The sequence below is a fragment of the Nipponia nippon genome, unplaced genomic scaffold, assembly GCF_047370975.1.
Source record: "Nipponia nippon isolate SJK-2023a ecotype South Korea unplaced genomic scaffold, ASM4737097v1 scaffold_16, whole genome shotgun sequence".
Classification (NCBI taxonomy): Eukaryota; Metazoa; Chordata; class Aves; order Pelecaniformes; family Threskiornithidae; genus Nipponia; species Nipponia nippon.
Window position 1 is genome coordinate 9,131,274 of NW_028262332.1, and position 18,371 is coordinate 9,149,644.

Sequence of the window (18,371 nt, forward strand, 5' to 3'; positions counted from 1 at the left end):
CAACCCACTTGCAGCACCACAACAGAAATTAAAGGTCTGGGCATGGCTATAGGAAGCCTGTATTATTCCAGAATGGCTAATGTTCCTCCAAAGCTTGTCCGTTTTGGCTGCTCTTTCCAGACTGTATCGGTCTAGTTGATAGAAGATGCTGTCTGTCCCTCTGTACCTCTTGTCCCCTGTGTCCTTGCACCATAGCAGCTCCAGCCATGGTTCCTGGGCAGCCTGCTCTAATGGTTCAGCATCTCCTATTTTCCCTAAGTACTGCTGCACTTGTGAGGATGGTCCTGTTTCCCTTAGCACAGACTTCCATTAGAAAGTGGTCTGATGAGCTCTTCTCCCTGCCCCCCCCCCCTCCCCAACCATGAAATGTCAGAAGAGATGTGGCATTGGGCATCCTATATGGAAGCAGGCTGCTTTATGTGCATCCTGGTGTGTTCAACTGTGCTTCCAGCCCCTAGCATGGGGGGAGGAGGAGGAGAAGCCCTGACCATGGCTCGTTCTGTTCCTAAACTGTCCTGATGTGCATGTAGGCTGCTTGGGTGCTTGTAAGCATCCAGTGTAGATGGGCTGTGGGGCTTCCTGGGTGTAGGGCATGACCGTGTGTCTGCGTATGATGGCTCCAGCCTGCCTGATGCAATCCCTGTCCCATGGCTGTGAGTGCTCAGTGACAACCCTGGGATGCAATGAGATGGTCACCCATGTAAAATCACCCAGAGGACTGCAAAGTATTGCTTTTGCAGGAAAACCACCGTTCAGCTGTTTGAATTTTGTTTCCCTTCCTGGAAGGCTTTTGTTTGGGAGGTTTTGAGAGATGTCCTGTGAAGGCGGTCACTGCCTTGATCCATGTGTCCCTGGTTTCATCAAAGGGTGATGCCCTTCTTGTTCTTGATTCAGTGCCAAGTAGCTTTGGATATGAAAAGGAGGAAGAAAGGTGCTCTCCGCGATGTGCTGCAGCATCCAGGAGCAGCAGGCAGGAGCAGATGGTGGCCCTGGCAGCACACTGCAGCTGGCTGCGGCAGTGGCTGAGGGAGGATGCTCACGCTTGCTCTGACAAAGATACTGCTATGTCAGGTCGTCATGTATTCTTTCCCCCTGTCTGGGAGATGAACATGCCAGCTTCTTTTTTCCTTGCAGGAGTAACTATTTTTCACCCCATTAAAACTGGTTGCAAAAGTTCTGTTGACTTCAATGTACTGCAAGATCAGGCCCTAATTAAATCTTGCAAAGAGCATTAAGTGGTTGATCATTACAAAGTACTTCAAAAATGCAAATGCTGTCTAAGTGCCAAATTGTCTGGAAACACATGGCAATCCTTAGAGCAAAGACGAAAGGTTGAACTTTCCTTTTTCCCCCTCAAATGCACCTGCTTGAGAGCTGCAGGAGCCCCCAGGTTGGCTGCAGCTGGCTTAGGTGCGAGTCCCATGGCAGTGCAGTGAAACTGGGAAAGGCAGCAGATACCCTGTAAGGCCCAGCCAGAAAATAATGATCACTCACAGAAGCAGTAAATATTTTGCTTAAGCTGTCATTAGCTTGAATGAAAGCTGGAGTTTGGATTGCATTGGCTGTGCAAGATGGTCGCAGTGGAGTGTGACTGGGAGGTCCCCAAGTGATGCTGACGGGTCCGCAGTCCCTGTAGCACTGATCCACGCATGTGGTCCTGGGCTCGAGCTGTGAGCTCTGCCTCGTGTCGGGATGCTCAGTGTGAAAGAGATGCTGCCTGTGGACATCAAGTCCTCCCTGCCACCAAGCTGGACCGTGTGGTCAGATGTCTGCAGGGATGCTAGCTGGGTCCTCACCACCTCCTGAAGAAAAGCATGAGGTGCCATAGGCAGAGAGGGGACAGTTCTCACATCAGAGGTTCCCCCCTCAACCTGGAAAACCTCAGTGTTATACCTGCAGAGCTGCTTTTCAAAAGCCTGTGCCAAGGTTTTGCTCAGAAGAATGATAGATTCCTTGGATGAGACTTCCATGTCTTCCTGTCCATGTGCTGCCTCAGGGCTGAGGCAATCCAGGGCCTTGCAAGGATTTTAAACTGGGGTTTTTGAGTAAAGGAACCAGAGACTTGGGGCAGGAGGGAAGGAGAGGAGAGTGCTTCTTCATTTGCATATAACTTGCATCCCTTTATGGGCTGGCTTTCAGAAATGGGTCCTAAAGCTGAGCTCTCTTTAGGAGCTCTCAGTGTGCATTCAGATGATGGACACATGCTCAGTCACAGTTTTCTTTTGCAGATCTGCTGAGCGTGCGAGTTTGTAGTTTTAATAACTCTAAAAGTTTTAGGCTCCATTCACCCTTGGCTTTTCTTTAAAGGGTAAGACTCCTGCCAGTAATCAAACTTCTGCTGGAAAACTTTCCAAAATGTCACAGGGACCCAGAAATACTTGATCCAACTGGTGGGGGACTGGAAAGCTTCCCCCTGGATCCTGGCTGGCCGGGATCGGAGCAGCGCGGGGCCGTGGGCAGGGTGGTATGCGAGGCATCTCCGCTGCAGCCTAGGCGTGTGAGCGATGGTGACTGCAAAGCTGGTGATTCACCTAATTCTTTTGACCCTGCTGTCAGATGGGCCTGTAAAATCTCCTTGGACACTGAACAGTCGTGCTGGGCGCTGACGTGGGCTGGGGGTTTGGCAGGGCTTGACTTGGGCTGTACCTTAAAAGGCTTTGTGCTTTTCTCTTGAGTGGATGGGATGGTTTGCTTCATGGGGAGGGGGGTGGAAGGAAGAAGTCATGCCGTGGTTCCCTTCTTGGGGGCAGGTGGTGAAACCCGGTGCAAATCCCATTGGCAGTCTCGCCCATCTGTGCAGGCATCAGTGAGCAGGGAAAGGGATGGTGTGCGTTGGCTTTGCACCCTCAGACCTGCCACTCTGGGGACCCCATCACCACCCCTTTCCTGTGCTCTGGATTTTAGTCATAACCTTTCCCAAGGATTTGTGGGAATGGGGGTCAGTGGCTCCTTGAAAGGGGCAGAAGCCCCTCCTTTGGGCTCCCCTCTGCATGCTCTTGGTATGCAGCAGCGGACCGTCCCTAACTTCCCAGTGATGGATGGGCCACTTGGCTGCTCTCTGCCTCCTACGCCAGCGCAGGGCAGGAATCGCCCCAACCAGAGCTGCTCCGATACCAGAGGAAAGCTCTCATTCTCCCTGACCCTTTAGCACCCTTTTTTCCTCTGCTGAGCAATCCCTGTGCTCATGGAGCCAGCCCTGTACTGTTTTTTTCCCTACCAGGGGAGAATCTGAAATCCTCATTTCATTAAAATGAATGGGATATTCGCTGCTCTTGAATGGGGCTGGGATTTCTCCCAAAGTCCTAGATGTTTGCCTGTTTTCTGTGCATTGTGTCTTTAAGTTTTACATGGCATTTGCAGCAGAGATTTTTTTGTGTGGTTTAATTATATTCTGTGGAGGAATGGCCTGCTCTTAGCTGCTAACACCACTGCTTTGTCAGAAACCCAAATGATTGATTATTTAAAAAAAAAAATTTACGCTCAAAGGAACAAAGATTATTTGATTCTTTGAATTTAATGTAGTCTTGCAGAGCTGCTCCAGTATCAGTTCTGGGTTTCTTTCTTTCCCTTTTGGGATTATGCATATGATCTTTCGAATCTGACTCTGCATAATGGTTTCCTTTGTTCACAGTTGAGACTATTTGGGCCTTTAAAAAAAAAAAAAACCATAAGGGGATGACATGAGTCACTGGTGAAATATTCGGCTATCTAGAGCAATGTGAATCGACACAGCTCTGTTGCAGCTATTGGAAGGAGCTGATGTGCACCAGATGAGTACCTGACCACTTTTATAGCTGGCCTCTTTTTGCTGTATTGTGCCCCTTCCTGGGGAACAAACTTTTATATCTTCAATCCTGCAGTTCAGATTCCTCGATTCGCCTCCTTAAAATGCCTTTCCTCTTTGTCCAAATATATCATTTTGTTTTATTGGGATGCTGAAGAATTAAAGGGGCTGTATGAAGTCCATCCAAAGGATGCTTGAGCAATGGTAACTGGAGTGTTATATTCTTATTTTGTCTTAGCAGCTGCCATCCTGTTTTAGTTATCCAAGGGCTGCAGTGGTGAAAAGTGTTTAGATAAGGAGTAGAAATTGTTGAAATCCCACAGGCGTGACCTGGAGACTCCAGGCTCTATAGAAATACATCCGTAAGTGAAGCAGCTTCCAGTTCTCATCTGCATTTGGCTGTCTCTTGTGGACCTCGGCACAGAGGTGTTTACCCCTTGGTGTTTAATTTCTAGTATAAGCCAAGATGTCCATGTCAGCCTCCGGGCAGCTGCCTGGAGAGTGAGAAGCCCCAAGCCCAGTGGTTGGGCCTCCTTCCCCCTGCACGCTCTGCTCTGCCTTGCTGCTGCTCTGCGTTCGGTCCTCCAAAGGAAGTAATTGAGTGTTTATTTAGCACTAAGAATAAACTATCTTGGAAAAGTATTTAAAGAAGCAAAAGCTGGTAAAGATGGAAGGGAAAGAGTCTGTGTTTGCTGTTTGGAGTGGTGTTTTCCCTAGCTGGCTTCCAGGCCTGGCAGCAAAGCACCCAGCATGTTGCCCTGATGGGAGCCCTGTGGGTGCTGAGGCTCAGCTCCCTCCTGGAGGGACCCCGACCTTGGCTGGGTTTCCCAGGTCAGGGTTAAAGCAGGGCTGCTGCTGGGTCACCGCTGGCTCGCTCTGTCCCCGGCCACTGCCGTGTCGCTGTGCGAGTGTGCCCTGCTCTGAGCTCTCACGGCTCATGAGCTTTTTGGGCTTCTGTTGGAAAACATCTCTTCCCTTAAAAATGCATGGTAGCCTCTCCTTTGTCTATTCCCGGGAATGGGTTTTTGCAGTGCATTTGGGCAGCCCTGCAGAATCCTCCTTTCCTGTTTGAGAAGGTAACATGGTGAGGCAGGGCTGTGCTCTGCCTAATGTTGTTTGTGCAGGATACATTGATATTAATTGGGGAAAATATGGTAATAACTTCGTACTTGTCACCTGAGTACCTGAAAGTGCTTTACAAAATTATCTCTCTTGTAACCTCAACACAGATGCTGGTGATTTTCTGGCTTGAAAATGATAAAAATGAGAGATGGAGATGTGAAGGAGTAGGTTCTCTGGTAGCATAAGACAACCTTGTTTCATTAAAACTGGGAGTTGGATCCACCTTTTCTACTGAGCTACCTGGCTTGGCCAAGGCTGTGCGGGTGAGACCGCAGCCTGGCTGGGTATGGGAGTCAGCTCCAGCCAGCCTGGATGCCGTCAGCAATCTGTGTGCAAGAAAAACAGGGCAATTTAAGCCAGTTAGCTAATTGTGGGCAGGTTAATTGCTGTGTATCTCTTTCCTTTTCCTGTTAAAACTGTTCTTTCTAGCTTTCTGTGGGACTCAAAGTACTTTTCAAGGAGATGCTACTCTTGAAGTAATCCTTATTCACTTTATTTACTGTCATTACTTGCTGTGGGATGAGATAGCAAGTTGTTTTATATTGCTTGTTCATATAGGAAGGCTTTGCTTCCCAGTAAACCTGCTTCACTGGTGATGTGATGCTTGGATACAGATACCCAGACTGGTGGGTTATGTATTAAATGACGAGAAGGTTGCAGAGGGCACCTGGAATGAGCTGGAAACATAAATGTTGATTTGTTCTTCACCTTATGGCCTTAGATCTTTGGCAATAATTGCACATAAACTATAGTATGACTAAGTGCTGTGTCATGAAGTCCTGAAGGTCTTTGCATGCCCTTTAGCTGTTATGAAACTGAATACAGAAGAATTGGTTCTCAACTGTTACAGGATGGTGACCTCTTCTCCAGACACCCAAATGTCTCAATTGTTACATTAATATAAGGACAGGTCAGCCTTGCACAATAAATGTGTCTCAGGATGCTGACGGAATTTTTTCCCCTTTGAAGGGTATTATAAGGCAAAAAGTTGGAAAAGGGGGATTTTCTTGACTCTAAGTTATAGGAATGTGTTAAGTGAAGATGCTGAAGGCATGCTTGATCTTGTCAGATAAGACTGAATAAGCTGCAGATGTACCTTAAGATGGCAGTGACAGTGGAAGGGGAAGGCTTTGACCTCTTAAGCTCAATTTTGGATACAGCTGTTACACAGCTGCTGTGTGGCAGTGCTGCTGCTTTCATGTCTTATGGACAGCACTAGTGATGTGTGTGCAGTTTTGGTTGATGAAACTGCTCTGCTGAAACCTTTTCAGCTTCTGGTCCGAGATCTTCAGGGGCCTCCTGACCGTTTTGGTGAGATGAGCAAAAGGTAGTTGGAAAGCAAACCTGTCTTCAGCAATGCACCAAATACATAGCGTCCTTTTCAGCTCTGCTAGAAAATGCAGAGAGCTGCGAAGAGGAAGAGGTAGACATAGGTGCCACTCCTTTGGAGTATGCAAGCCGCTGCAGGTACAGCTCTCATTGCAATGAGGATGCTGGCCTGATTGGGGAGATAGTTTTCTTATTGACCAGTGGATGTGTGGTCCTTCCAGGCCCTCAGAGGACGGAACAGGCTGGGCATGCTGTGGGAGCTCATCTGCTGCTCTCATTACTGCAAATGTTCTCAAAGGGTTGGCTTTAATCTTGGGGGATGTCAAGTCAGAGCCTCTCACTAGCAATCAAATGAATGTAACAGAGCCATTAAGAACTGGGGTAGGTTTTCCAGATGTGCTCTCCTACTACAGAAATGGCGTTTCTGCTCCTTCCAGTCCCATGCTGCATAACCAGCTCTGGGGCACCGTGGGCTGGTGGGTGGCTTGGAGAGCCTGCATCACCTTTGAAACCTCGTGATGCCTGCGCTAAGTGTGCACTGTTACGTTTGCTGTTGAGATGCAGTGTCACGGTGTTGCCTGCTTGCTGGGATTTGTAGGAGTCTTGTGATACCTAGTGGGGTTTTCTTCCTTACTTTTTCTGAAAGTTTCTGCTCCTGGAGCCATGTGATTGCTTCACTTAAAAAAAAAAATCTTCCCAAATGATAGCTGGAAAAGCTTGAAGATCACACTGAAAAACTGGGAGGCAACTTTCAGAACAGATTTATAAAATTTCTTGTGCGTGATTGGATATTAATAATAGATTTATAAAACGAACTGTATGTAGTTGGGAAAATTAAATATATTTAAACTTTAATTTCCTGGAATCCAGACCATAGTCTTTTTGAATGCCTGGCTTTGCCTTTTGACCAGTGCATGTTGGTGCTGCTCGGTTCCCCCGATGGGCTGTGCGGGGCGGCTGGTGAGAGCAGCCGTCTCTGAATGCCGCGGCGTAAAGCAGGGCGGCCACGGAGAACGGCTGTCACTAGTACTGCAGGGCTACAACAGCTTCAGCCTTCAACTCAGTGGCAAGTTTGAATATTGCGGATTTCCTTGGGGATAAGGGTTTAATTAAAGACCTTGAAAAATGATGGGAGAGAGTTGTTTTGAGGTTTGTTACGTGTAGTTTGGTAATTTTTCAGACACTGGAAATGAAGATACCTACAAGTAATGTATAAGTGACTTATGTATCCTGATGCTTAGTAAAGTGCTTTGGGGCTCATTCAAGAGCTTTGCTTCAGGTGTTAAAAATGATTATTATAGGCATAAATATGGTTTATATTAATGACTTCTAGCTAATGCTGTATATGCTGGGATTTTCAGCACAGTCTTACAGAAGCTGCGGATCTATCTTGCACTGAATTTCAATAGCACCATTTCCATTATGTTCTTGGGTTGGTTTTCTTTTGTAAGGGGAAAATAATGTTGTCTTTTCCTGCTGATCCATCCTGCTTTTAAGAACATTTAGCTGGAGAACAGTGAAGGGGGTGATGAAATGAGAGGAGCAGGGAGCTGGTGGCTGTGCCCTCTGGGCTGACACCTGTTAGCCCTTGCAGGAGCGAAGCAAGGATGGCATAGCTTCCCCTGGTGAAAGCAAAACAAAATGCCTTGGTCAGGGAAGATAGAATTAGGAGGGTCTGGGCTTGATATCAAGCTTGGAGAAACCAAACTGTTCAACCTTTGCATAATGGTCGTGTGGTAGATGGTGTATGGAAAAAGTCTTTAACTGGCCTTCACTGCAGTCCCTAAATAAGGGCTGGTTGTTCCTTTTCTGCTCTGTAAGTGTAATGGCATTTAACAAACATCCTTGTCTATTATTGCATGTGTCCTGAAGGATCAGCAGGGCTTAAGATCTCTTCCTCTCTTAAAATCTGATTTACAGAACAGTCCAGAAAAGGAAAGGTGAGGATGAAGAACCCAGTCACGTTGGGAAGGGGTTTGCCCACATGCAGGGGTGTTCGGTGTGTGCTAATATTTACCTTCGGATGTTAATGATGCTCTGGTTTCCTTTTGAGTTGCTTGGGGATATTTCTGCTCCTGCATCCCACAGCGGAGTCCGAGCAGGTGGTTTGGCTGTGGTCGAGGGTGGCAGAGCATGGCTACACTGACCCTATTTTGGCTGGAGCCTGTGCCCAGCCCAAAACCAGGGAGCTTATTTCAATGAATGCTGCTTGATTTGCTTTAATGTTGATGTGTAAGAATGAAAAAGTGGCTGTTGGCTGCTGCTGAATGGGGGTAGAGTTATAAGCTTAATACTAGCTGCCTCTGCTCCAAGTTTTAACAGGTAATTAAATAACTAAGAATCAGATTAATGCAGAAAGATTTGGTTTTGTGGTTAAAGCTTTGGTCAGACATGGAGGAATGAGGGATTTAATTCCTCCTTTTGCCACTCTTGGCTCATCAGCGAGTCGTTCATCTCCTCTGTTAAAATGGGAAGTAATGCTCCTTTTTGGTCTTGTTCAAGGGCTTTACATGGTGCTGGGTGCAGGCTTCTGGGGCAGCCTCTGGTCTGATTTTGGTCTAATTTTGGCTATTTGGGGTGTATTGCCACCCTCCTCTGGTGCAGCAGGGACTGAGCTGCTGGTCTCTTTGGGGAGCCCTGTGCATCTCAAGTGAAAGAATGATCCTGTGTGTAATGCTGCATAGTAATGTTATTCATAAAATAGCAAGTGTTTAAAAAAAAAAAGCTCTTGTAAAGCAACAGCTAACTGTCCTCGGATGAAGGCCAAGCCCAGTGCAAACTTGTAAGAAATGCCCTGTAGGGCCTGGTTTTGGTCAGTCCAGTCTGTCCTTCTGTGCACGATGCCGTCATAGCTCCTAACAGGAGATTGCTGAGTTCAGACTTGGCTGAAAAAATCAAGGGGACATAAAGCGATTAGCTGGGCAGGAATAAGAGGTGCTCCTGTGTGTGAAGCTCATCTTTCCGGAAAAAGCTGGAGACTTTCGTGCTGCTTAAGTCCTACTCAAACCGATGCTCTTAGTGATGAAGTGCAACACGAGCAGTCTTAGGGCTTTGGCTGGCTCCTCAGCCCTCCTTTGATTTCCAGGAGTGAGCAGAGGTGAGACACTTGTGCACATCTGTGAACAGAGGTTATTTCCTCTCCTGCTGGTTACCTGTGTGGCTTGCAGTTTGTTTGCGCAGTACCCCGACTGTTGTTTTACTTTAATATCTTGCTTTGACCTAATCCATTATAGTTATGGGGTGGTATAGAGGATCTTCCTTCTAAATGAAGATGAATTGCATGTTGTATTCAGAGGCTCACAGCAGCATGGGGAGGCAGGCAGATGCTTGAATCATCCTTTATAAATGAGAGAAGTGCTGCACCAGGGCACTGGTGATGGGTGGGGGTTGCTCAGAGGGCTCTGAGCAGAGGCTGGAGCGCTGAGCCTGCTGACGACTGGTCGCTTCTGGAGGAGGTCCAGCTCTGGTTGCATGCCCTTCACCTTGCTATAACCCCCGGGGGAGCTTTTGGCAAGCAGTTGCCATACGGCTTGCAAGTGGTGTCATTCTGTTAACGTATAGAGCTGGCAAAATCTTCTGTTTTCATGTTGCACTTCCTTCCTCTCAATATGCTGCACAACTTTACCTATAAGATCATGACAACGAGCAGCATTTAATTTGTCCAGCACTGTATGCTTCTCTCCTATGGGATGACTGTGACTGGCTCTGGTGTGCGCTGGGGCTCCCTTGCTGAAGGAGATGATGGCCACACTGTTTTTTATCACAACAGCAGCCAAGCTTTTGGACAATGGATTCTTCTGCAGGTGCTTCTGTTCCTGCAAACACCTTGGCCCTGCCGTGGCCGCTCTCCGTGGGATGGTTTATGTGCAACGCTGTGAGCGAGGCTCAAATCCCCCGGCACCCGGCGTGGGGACCCGGCTGATGTCAGGAGTCTGGAATTCACATCCCCTCCCCCTTGCCTTTGCCTTTTTCCCCTCTCCTCCCTAAATAAATGTTGGAGGCAGCTTAGGAGCTGGCTGATTTGAATCTCTTGGAGCGCAGGGAGGTAACTGGAAGCAGAGCTGGAGTTTTATTGTAATTTTAGTTGTTTAAACACAGTTTGGGCTGTGTGTATGCAGATATTTGTGTGAAACAAAACATGGTTAAAGGCAGTGGGAAGATCTAAGCGGCAAGGACAGCTTAGACAAATGTCTGTCATCCATATACTGTCTAACAAGAGTAAGAGAGATGAGGAAACATTACAGCTGCATGCTGCTTGGCCCAGACTCTCTCAGCTGGTTTATTATCTGCAGTGTTGACTTGGATTTGCCATATGTTTGTAATCTCTCATTGAGGGCCCAACTTCTTAGGATTGTGGAAACTTTTAAAAACTGTCTAACAATGTACATGAATTTTCCATGCAAATATTAGGCTGCTCTTCTTGGTAACCAAAACTTTTTATATTGTAAAAGATCTCTTCATGTTATTTCTTTCTATTGCTGGGTTGTTTGTGTTCAGTGCTGATGTGCATGCTGTAGCTCTTCCCCAGGCATGCAGCCAGTTGCATACAGCATATCCCATGGAAATCCTCTCCCTCTCTTTCCTCTCTGGTCTTTCTAGTAACATGCTTGATCCCAATATGAGGCCAACTTTTTTTTCCCCTTGCAAAATTTTTCCTATATTATTTTCCTGCCCTTCAGGAGATCTGTCCTTTTTTTGCAGTAGCAGCGATGCCATGCACCTTCCTGAATGCAGTTGGGCTGTTTGTGGTCATTCTGCAAACTGGTAATAAGCTTTGCACCCTTGGCCACGCAGTGTGGTGAGATGTCTTGAGATCCTGATGCAAGCTGGGGCAGCCAGCCCAGGGGGGTTTGTCTTGGGTATCATTGCAAATATCAGGTTATCTAATGTGTGGCTGTCCTTGAGGATCTGAATAATATCCCTCTTTGGGGAAAATAATGGATCAAGTGGCAACAGAATACAGCTGTGATATATTGCCCAGGCAAGGTTAAATGGAGCTGTCATGCAGACTTTTGCTTTCAGCACTGCTAGGGGTTTGAGTTGGGTGGTTCAGCTTTCTGGCAGCACTTTGCTCCAAGTATCAAGTCAAAATTCAAACTTTCTTTTAAGCATTTAAAGTTGGAACTGGTTATTCCACTTTTGGAGACGCAATCTCTCCTGACATGCGCAAGACCAGGTTAGGAAGTTAATGAGACGTATCACTTGCATTACTTAATCGATGTTCTAAAGACCTGAACATCTGGAGGTGAACCAGACTTTGCTGGTGTGGGGAGCCCTGGGTGTGAGACAAGTGCTCTCCATTGACCAGTTTAACATCTGCAGCAGTGAGACCCTCAGTCAGGATATGAGCCTAATAGGATGTGGTTGAGGAGGGCTTTTGAGGAAAGAAGGCTTTTGCTTCATGGCATGAGTCAGAATGCCCATGCAGATTTTTCCTCTTCTGTGAAGTGTATGTGTGGTGTTGGCCATGCCAATGCTCCTATGTACTGGTGGTTGTGCAGAAATCCCGGTGTGTCACGGGGCGGGGGGGGGGGAATACCTGGCAAAGAAGGGGAGTTATTTGGTGGATTTGCCTGGGCTTGGGCTGAGTTACAGAGGGGGCACTTGGCTGCCTGCAGTGGAGTCGTACTGTACCTCTGCCCCATGCCACCTGCCTTCACGCGGGGCAGGGTTAGATGCTGTGCACGAGCCTGCAGGCAGCAGGAACAACCTGTGAGCACCAAAGCACTGTGCTGGGATCCTGCTCTGCCATAATTTGTTTGTACCCTGAGGCATGGCTGTGGGTTTACCTGTTATCCCAGCTAGCGTGAATTTACATGTGGTGGTTTTGCATGGTGTGTTTAATCCTTTGGGGAAGCTTGCTCAGGTATTTGCTTCAAAACAATTTTTTGGATCAACCAACTTAAGAAAAAAGAGTGAAATGTTTGCATCAGCATGATGGCAACTTCTTGATTTAAAACCTTTCTCTCAGATCATGAATTTCCTGTCTAATGCTTAATCTTCAGGATGTGCTTGAATGATGGAGATTGGGTGAAGACATCCAGAAAATATAACTACTATAGCTAATAAAATAGTATATTCTCCCTTCTGCCCTCGTGCAGATAGCTGATCAGCCATTCCTCTCTGCATTGAATTAGTGTCTCTGGCCAGCAGTACAGTGTCCTAGCTTTGAAGCTGGTATTAACATTGTATTTGCAGATGTATTAAACGTTTCACCTGTTTTTAAAATTGCGATGAATGATTTGTGTGAGGCAGGCTAATAATGACTTGAATCTGAGCAAGTGCCAGTCTTTTTGCCTGCTAATTCTTGGTTTTTTTCTTTTCTTTTTACAGCTGAACCTGCAGACCTCTTGAAGGTATTAGATTTTCATAATTTACCTGATGGTATAACAAAAACAACAGGGTTTTGCACAAGCAGAAGGTCTTCGAAAGAAGCAGATGTTGCTTATAGAGTAACAAAAGATGCTCAGCTTAGTGCACCAACAAAGCAGCTGTATCCTGGTGAGTCCGCAGCTTTTTATTTGTCATATGGAAATATCCGATCCTTTTCTTAAATTCTGCAGGCATGTATGGGGGACTGTGCAATTCTTCATTTTCCAAGTGTGCTTGTATGCTCCCTTGGCAGGGAGCAATTCTGCTGTTTCAGGGCGCTGCAAACTTTCAGCCATCAAATAACATTGCAGTAAGTTGTTCTTTTAACATTGCATTTGCACATGGTGGCGGGTTTTGCTGCAGAAGATGTGGCCAATGCCTACATCTGTTCCCTCCTATGTTAGAAAGTTTCTACTGTCTCATTATCACACAGTGACATCCAGCTGGGGAGAGAGATTTGGAAGATGCAAAGGAACACAGACTGTGTTTTGTTCTGGGTTTGTGGAGTGCCAAGCACAGTAGGGTCTTATGCTGTGGCTGTGGTGTCTCTTGTAACACAAATAATCACCATATAAAAATAATACTGCCCCACAAGAACAGATGTCCCAAGAAAAGTTGTTTGAAGAAATCGGAGGTTCGTTAAAGCCACTAAGATGCAGGAGTTCACAAAGCCATTGAAGAGCATGGGCTACTGACCATTTCATTTGTCACTGAGGATGTACTGGAGGTTTTTAATTTTTCAGGCCAAGGGACAATCACTACTGTAGAGTAAAATGTGCTTGTAAAAAGACTGAACACGTTGTGGACCCAAACTACTCGCTGCGTGAGAGCTTCAGTCTTGAACACGTAGTCACCATCAGAAGTCTTCCTTCCGAAGCTGCACAGGAGCACTGCTGTATCCCTGTTTTATATGGGGGAGTGCAGGGATCCTGGGAGTAGGCATGGTCGGACTTTCTAGGTTTGGTGAGAAAAGTGCCTTTGCTGTGGAAGGTTTAGCAATGAGGCAGAAAAACGCTGCCTGTAACTTGTGTGTGAAGCAGAAGGCGCAAACACTCTCCTTTGGCATTTGTGAGAGAATTAATGATGCAAAATGCATTAGCTAAATCGGAGGTAATGTGGCATGCCACTACCAATGCTTTTTAATTAACACGCTGTATCTATTGGACCCAGCCTGTCAATGGCCTAAACAAGGACTCTGAGGCTGGACTGCTGCTGTGCTTGCATCCTCCAGTCCTGTATTTCCTTCATTGCATGTGTTATCGCTAAGGTTATTTTCAGACTTCATTATTATCCTGCTGTCACAATAAGCAGGCGAATTATATTTAATCTGTGGTGAGCAGGAGCATACCCTGTGTCTTGCATATGAACTGACAGCTTGACATGAAGATGAGAGCAGTTGTGCCTGGGCTGCAGGCTGGTAGCCCTCCATCGCATGGTCAACCCTTAGCGAAGGAGCTTCTCAGTTTTGCCTAAAGCCTTCTTTCAGCATCTGCAGAAGTGCAGAACAGACCCTACATTTGCCTTTATTGCTGCCCAGGGCAGGATGGTTCTTTCTGACTATAGATAATATTACGTGCCCAACTGCACCCCTCTGCCAGGCTGTGCCTTCATATCCCGGAGGATTTTGCCTGTGGATTATGGGGAATATTCATCCTAGGGATGGGCTGCAAGGGCCCTGCAGTGGCTTCTGAGTCATCAGTCTGTCCCAAGGCAAGATCAACTCAACCTAACCAATGTGTGTTTAACCACTTTCACGCACTCTTCCCACGTATCTGAAATGACTCGAAGTTTTGGCCCAGCTGGTATCTTCAAGCTCAGAACTGCTTGAATGAAATGGTCCCAGTTTGGAATATACAACTGTAGTGGATTTGAGAGCTTCCCAGTAGATGCTGTAGCCACTGTGAAATCTTGCCTGGTTGCCTTTGTGTTATGGAAACCAGCAAACAGTGGTGACCCCAAGAAATAAAAACAAGGATGGAGTATTCTGGCTAATTAATGTAGCAAGGAGACTGGATGACACCACTTATGACAAAGGTTAACACAACAAGGCAGCATGCAGAACCAAATTGTGGTCACAGGAGAGTGTAGTAAGCTATTATCTTGCTTTTGTCCCACCTTACTACTTGCATGTCCTCATTGAGTTCTTGGTTTGCATCTACTGTCTTCCTTGGGTGAGAAGATCTGGAAGGTATTTCCTTAGTGTCATCAAGCAACTTTTCAATCATTTCATCATCTGAATGACCATGGGGTGACTTGAAGCAGCTCCATCCCTCTCCAGAGACTTCCAAAGTCAGAGTCTCCTCTGCTGCTTGCTGAGGAAATAGGAAGGGAAGAGCAAAGTGAAGAAGCCCTGGTGTTCTCCATCAGATTGACAAATGTTTTTTCTAGCACATCTCCATAACTAGATGTGACTTCAGCTCACACCACCAAATGAATGAGAGAGGAGATAAAGATAACAAAGTAATTGCAGTGTGATGTACCAGGAGAAATGTGGTTTTTGTGATTTCACATTAACTGGCGGGTGGGTTGTAACATAACTTTCCCTCTCTGCTATAGAGCACCCTAGGCAAATGTACACTGCACATAATATTTTATGTTAATTAGAAGTCAGTGCTTTTCTAAGATGGTAATTTTATGGGCTTTGCATTCTGCTTCCATAGCCAGCAAAGCAAGAGAGATAAAAAAAACTTGTCTGTTTTTTCAAGCCCACAAGAGTGAGAAAATTTGAGATGCTCTTTGTCCTTGCTCCCTAAATAAGTTCTACTTCCCAGCAAAACCGTGCTCTTCCAGCAGAGGCAAGAAAGGCGAAGTTTTCAGTGGCAGCCAGCAAAATGTCATTTGCATTCTAGCAAACTCTGTATTCTCCACACTGCTTGTGGGTGTCCGCATATATATATTTAAGGGCTCAAAAAAATCTCTGTTATAGCTTGAACAGTCATCTCTGAGGAAAACAAGTCATTCCAAAATTGAGAGTCTTCTCAGATGAAGAAAAAAGCCAGAAGTTGGTGACACTGTTGAAGAGCTGTTTTCCTTTGAAAAGTGGCTCTGGAAATGACACCATCTCACACAACAGATCTGCTTTGTGTTTGTGTCAGGAACTGGATCAGCTCATTGTTTCTGCTGATTTTTTGCTATCAAGCAGCAAAGCTTTCCTGTCCTTCCCAGACTAAAGCCAGGGCTCTTTGTTTTAGGCTGTTTGCATACACCTGCAGGATCTGGGTTAGGCAGAGGTCCCAACTGTCTCTATTTTGAAGACCATGAGTTGCAGAAGAGCCTCTAATCCCTGGTGATGGTGCTCAGGAAAGAAGAAACTCAGCCTGACTCCACTGGTTTGCATATTGGGGCATACCACAGATGCAATCTGCTCAAGTGAAGCTAATGGTATCGGCGTGTGGGGAGCTGTGTGAGGTGGAGGGATTTTTTGCCCACCCTGGACCTCCTCGGCTCTTTCCATGGCTCCATCTGCAGAATTGGGGGTCTTAACCCTTCCTTGCAGGAGGCTGCATGTAGTGAATTTGAAAGGACTTGGCCATAGGGTAAAAGAGCAATGCTGAACCGAATTCGGCATCGGCACAGTGCCATTAAGTGAAGAGATGGATGTGCAACATCTCTCAGCATGAGCTCCTTTGAAGAAGTGAACAAATATAAGGGCTTAATCCCAAACCTGTTGTTGGAGGGGTGTCTCCATTGTCTTTAAGGGGATCTGGGTCAATTTCTGTGTGCTTCGTGTATTTATTATGATGTATTTATTAGTATTGCTGTCTGTGTGGATGCATTTTCATACATCATTTAATAGCCTGGGTCATTTCTAGCTATGACAGTGAAGGCATTGTTGTTTTGCCAGGACAGCAGAGCAGTAACAGAGTAATGTCAGCTATAATTCATCCATTATGGTTATTTGGGTTGAGAAACTCGCATCACCATGGAGACATTTTAATAATAATGAAAAAAATTAAAAGCAGCTTTTTAATGAGTTGGCAGCTTGTCCAAGTTGAAAGGTACTGTATTGTGGATTCATAATGAAATTTTGGACATGAACTATTTTACATAAAAGGCCCAAAACTGCAGCCTGTAATTAGAACCAGGAAGGCGTATGGTCTTGATTCAGTGCTACAGGAGGATTTGTATACAGCAGGAGGGAGATAAAGCTCAGTGCATCCTATGGGAGGCACAATAATCGGATGCCTGCCTTTGCCAAATATCTGGGTCTGTGTCCTAGGGGGAAATCAGGCCATAATCATGGCATTTAATTACTGACTGTGAGTCCTCTGTTCAGAATACTGCTTTATGCTTCTTTCCAAATGTTATTTAACTAAGGTGAGGGATGTTAACTTGGTGCAAACACAATGTGTCTCTAGGTACCCTCAGATGTCCCACTTGGTCTGCTCTGTTTGCACAAGCTGTTTGTAGCAGTGCTCCTTTTTGATGCAGCCCAGCCTGCGGGTGCCTCCTCCACTGCCTGGTGGTGCGGCTCTGTGCTAGGCAGCTAGATGCGTTTTAACCACTTGTTAATAAAAGTTAAAGCAACTCCCAGGCAGAAGAGGAGAGGGTGAGCTTGTGGCCTCTTTGCGTTTGAACTTGCTAGCTTTGTGGTTGGAAGAATTCCCCACTCCCATGTTCCTGGTCCCCTCCCTGGGTCAAAATCCCTTATGCAGCCCTAGGATACCATCTAAGAAAAGCCTAAAGGGGCAAAGGAAGTCTATTTGAAGCTTATGGGCACTGAGCTTGACATTTTTTGTGGTTTTATATGGCTACGGATCTGCAGTTTAAAAATGATCCATTGTGTTGTTCCCTTCCCGGCATGCCGCTGGCTGCCACACACGTAGATGGTCCCAGCACACGTAGCCTGCAGTGCCCGTGGCGGGGCTGTCCCATTTTGCTCTGCCCTGCTGTGGTTTAAGATTTCCCAGGCAGATACCCAACGGTACAATGCAATCCTTGTTTTTCAAAGCCTGGACCTTAAAGGAAAGATATGCTGCAAGTCTCATGCTGTTGAAATGCAGCATCTGAGGAGGTTATGCCCTGTAGGTACCCTCTGTTTCAATAGGCCCCATCTCCAATAATAATTTGATCAAGAAAGCTCCTTTACTAATGCTGCTGGTGTTTTTAAGATGTCCTGTTTGGGCTGTGCATCCAGGCTTTTCAGTTTGGGCTCATCTTTCCAGTCTGAATGGCAGGGAAAACCCAAACGGAGGAGTTGTATCTTGCACAGGGTGCAACTTGGTGCCCATGCTGCCTTAAAAGTTGAAATATATTCATTTGGTGTTGCAGGGGATTGACCCTTCCCCTGTGCAGAGCATTGCCTCTGTACTTGACTGTACCTGCTTCATACTTTCATGGCTTTAATCTTCCAAACCATGCAAAAATAGAGACAAGAATCACCTGAGATCAGACAGGGCTGCTTTCCTAAGTGGAGAAAACGCTAGGAAATTTTTGAGATGCTTTTTAATATGCAGGCAAACTAGCATCTCCTACTGATTGCCAGATTTATTTCTGTTTTCAGATTTTTTTTGTCTGCACCAACCCTGAAAGCCAAAGCCACAGAATGCTCTGTTCTCATCTGGAATAGACAAAACCTGATGCAACTTCCCTATTCCCTTAAATAAACCCTTTCAATACTGTATGTGTCTGACTGGCATGGGATGCTTAATTTCCTCTGTCCCCCTGACATATTAAGTTAATTGGGGGATGTCATGATATATGAAACAACAAAGTTTTTTGCCTTGTCTCCTAAAATGCTCTAGGCACACTAAGGAAGGGTTAG

General features: G+C 46.1%; 1 protein-coding gene across 3 annotated transcripts in view; it reads left to right on the forward strand.

Moving 5' to 3' along the window:
- The window catches only part of COL5A1 (collagen type V alpha 1 chain), a 180,884-nt gene that overhangs the window by 46,417 nt on the left and 116,096 nt on the right, over positions 1-18,371 (forward strand). For all 3 annotated transcript variants that reach the window (XM_087752785.1, XM_087752786.1, XM_009476995.2), the window contains one exon: positions 12,569-12,736. In XM_087752785.1, the coding sequence (XP_087608911.1) occupies positions 12,569-12,736 (168 nt within the window). The remainder of the gene's footprint in view (positions 1-12,568; positions 12,737-18,371) is intronic.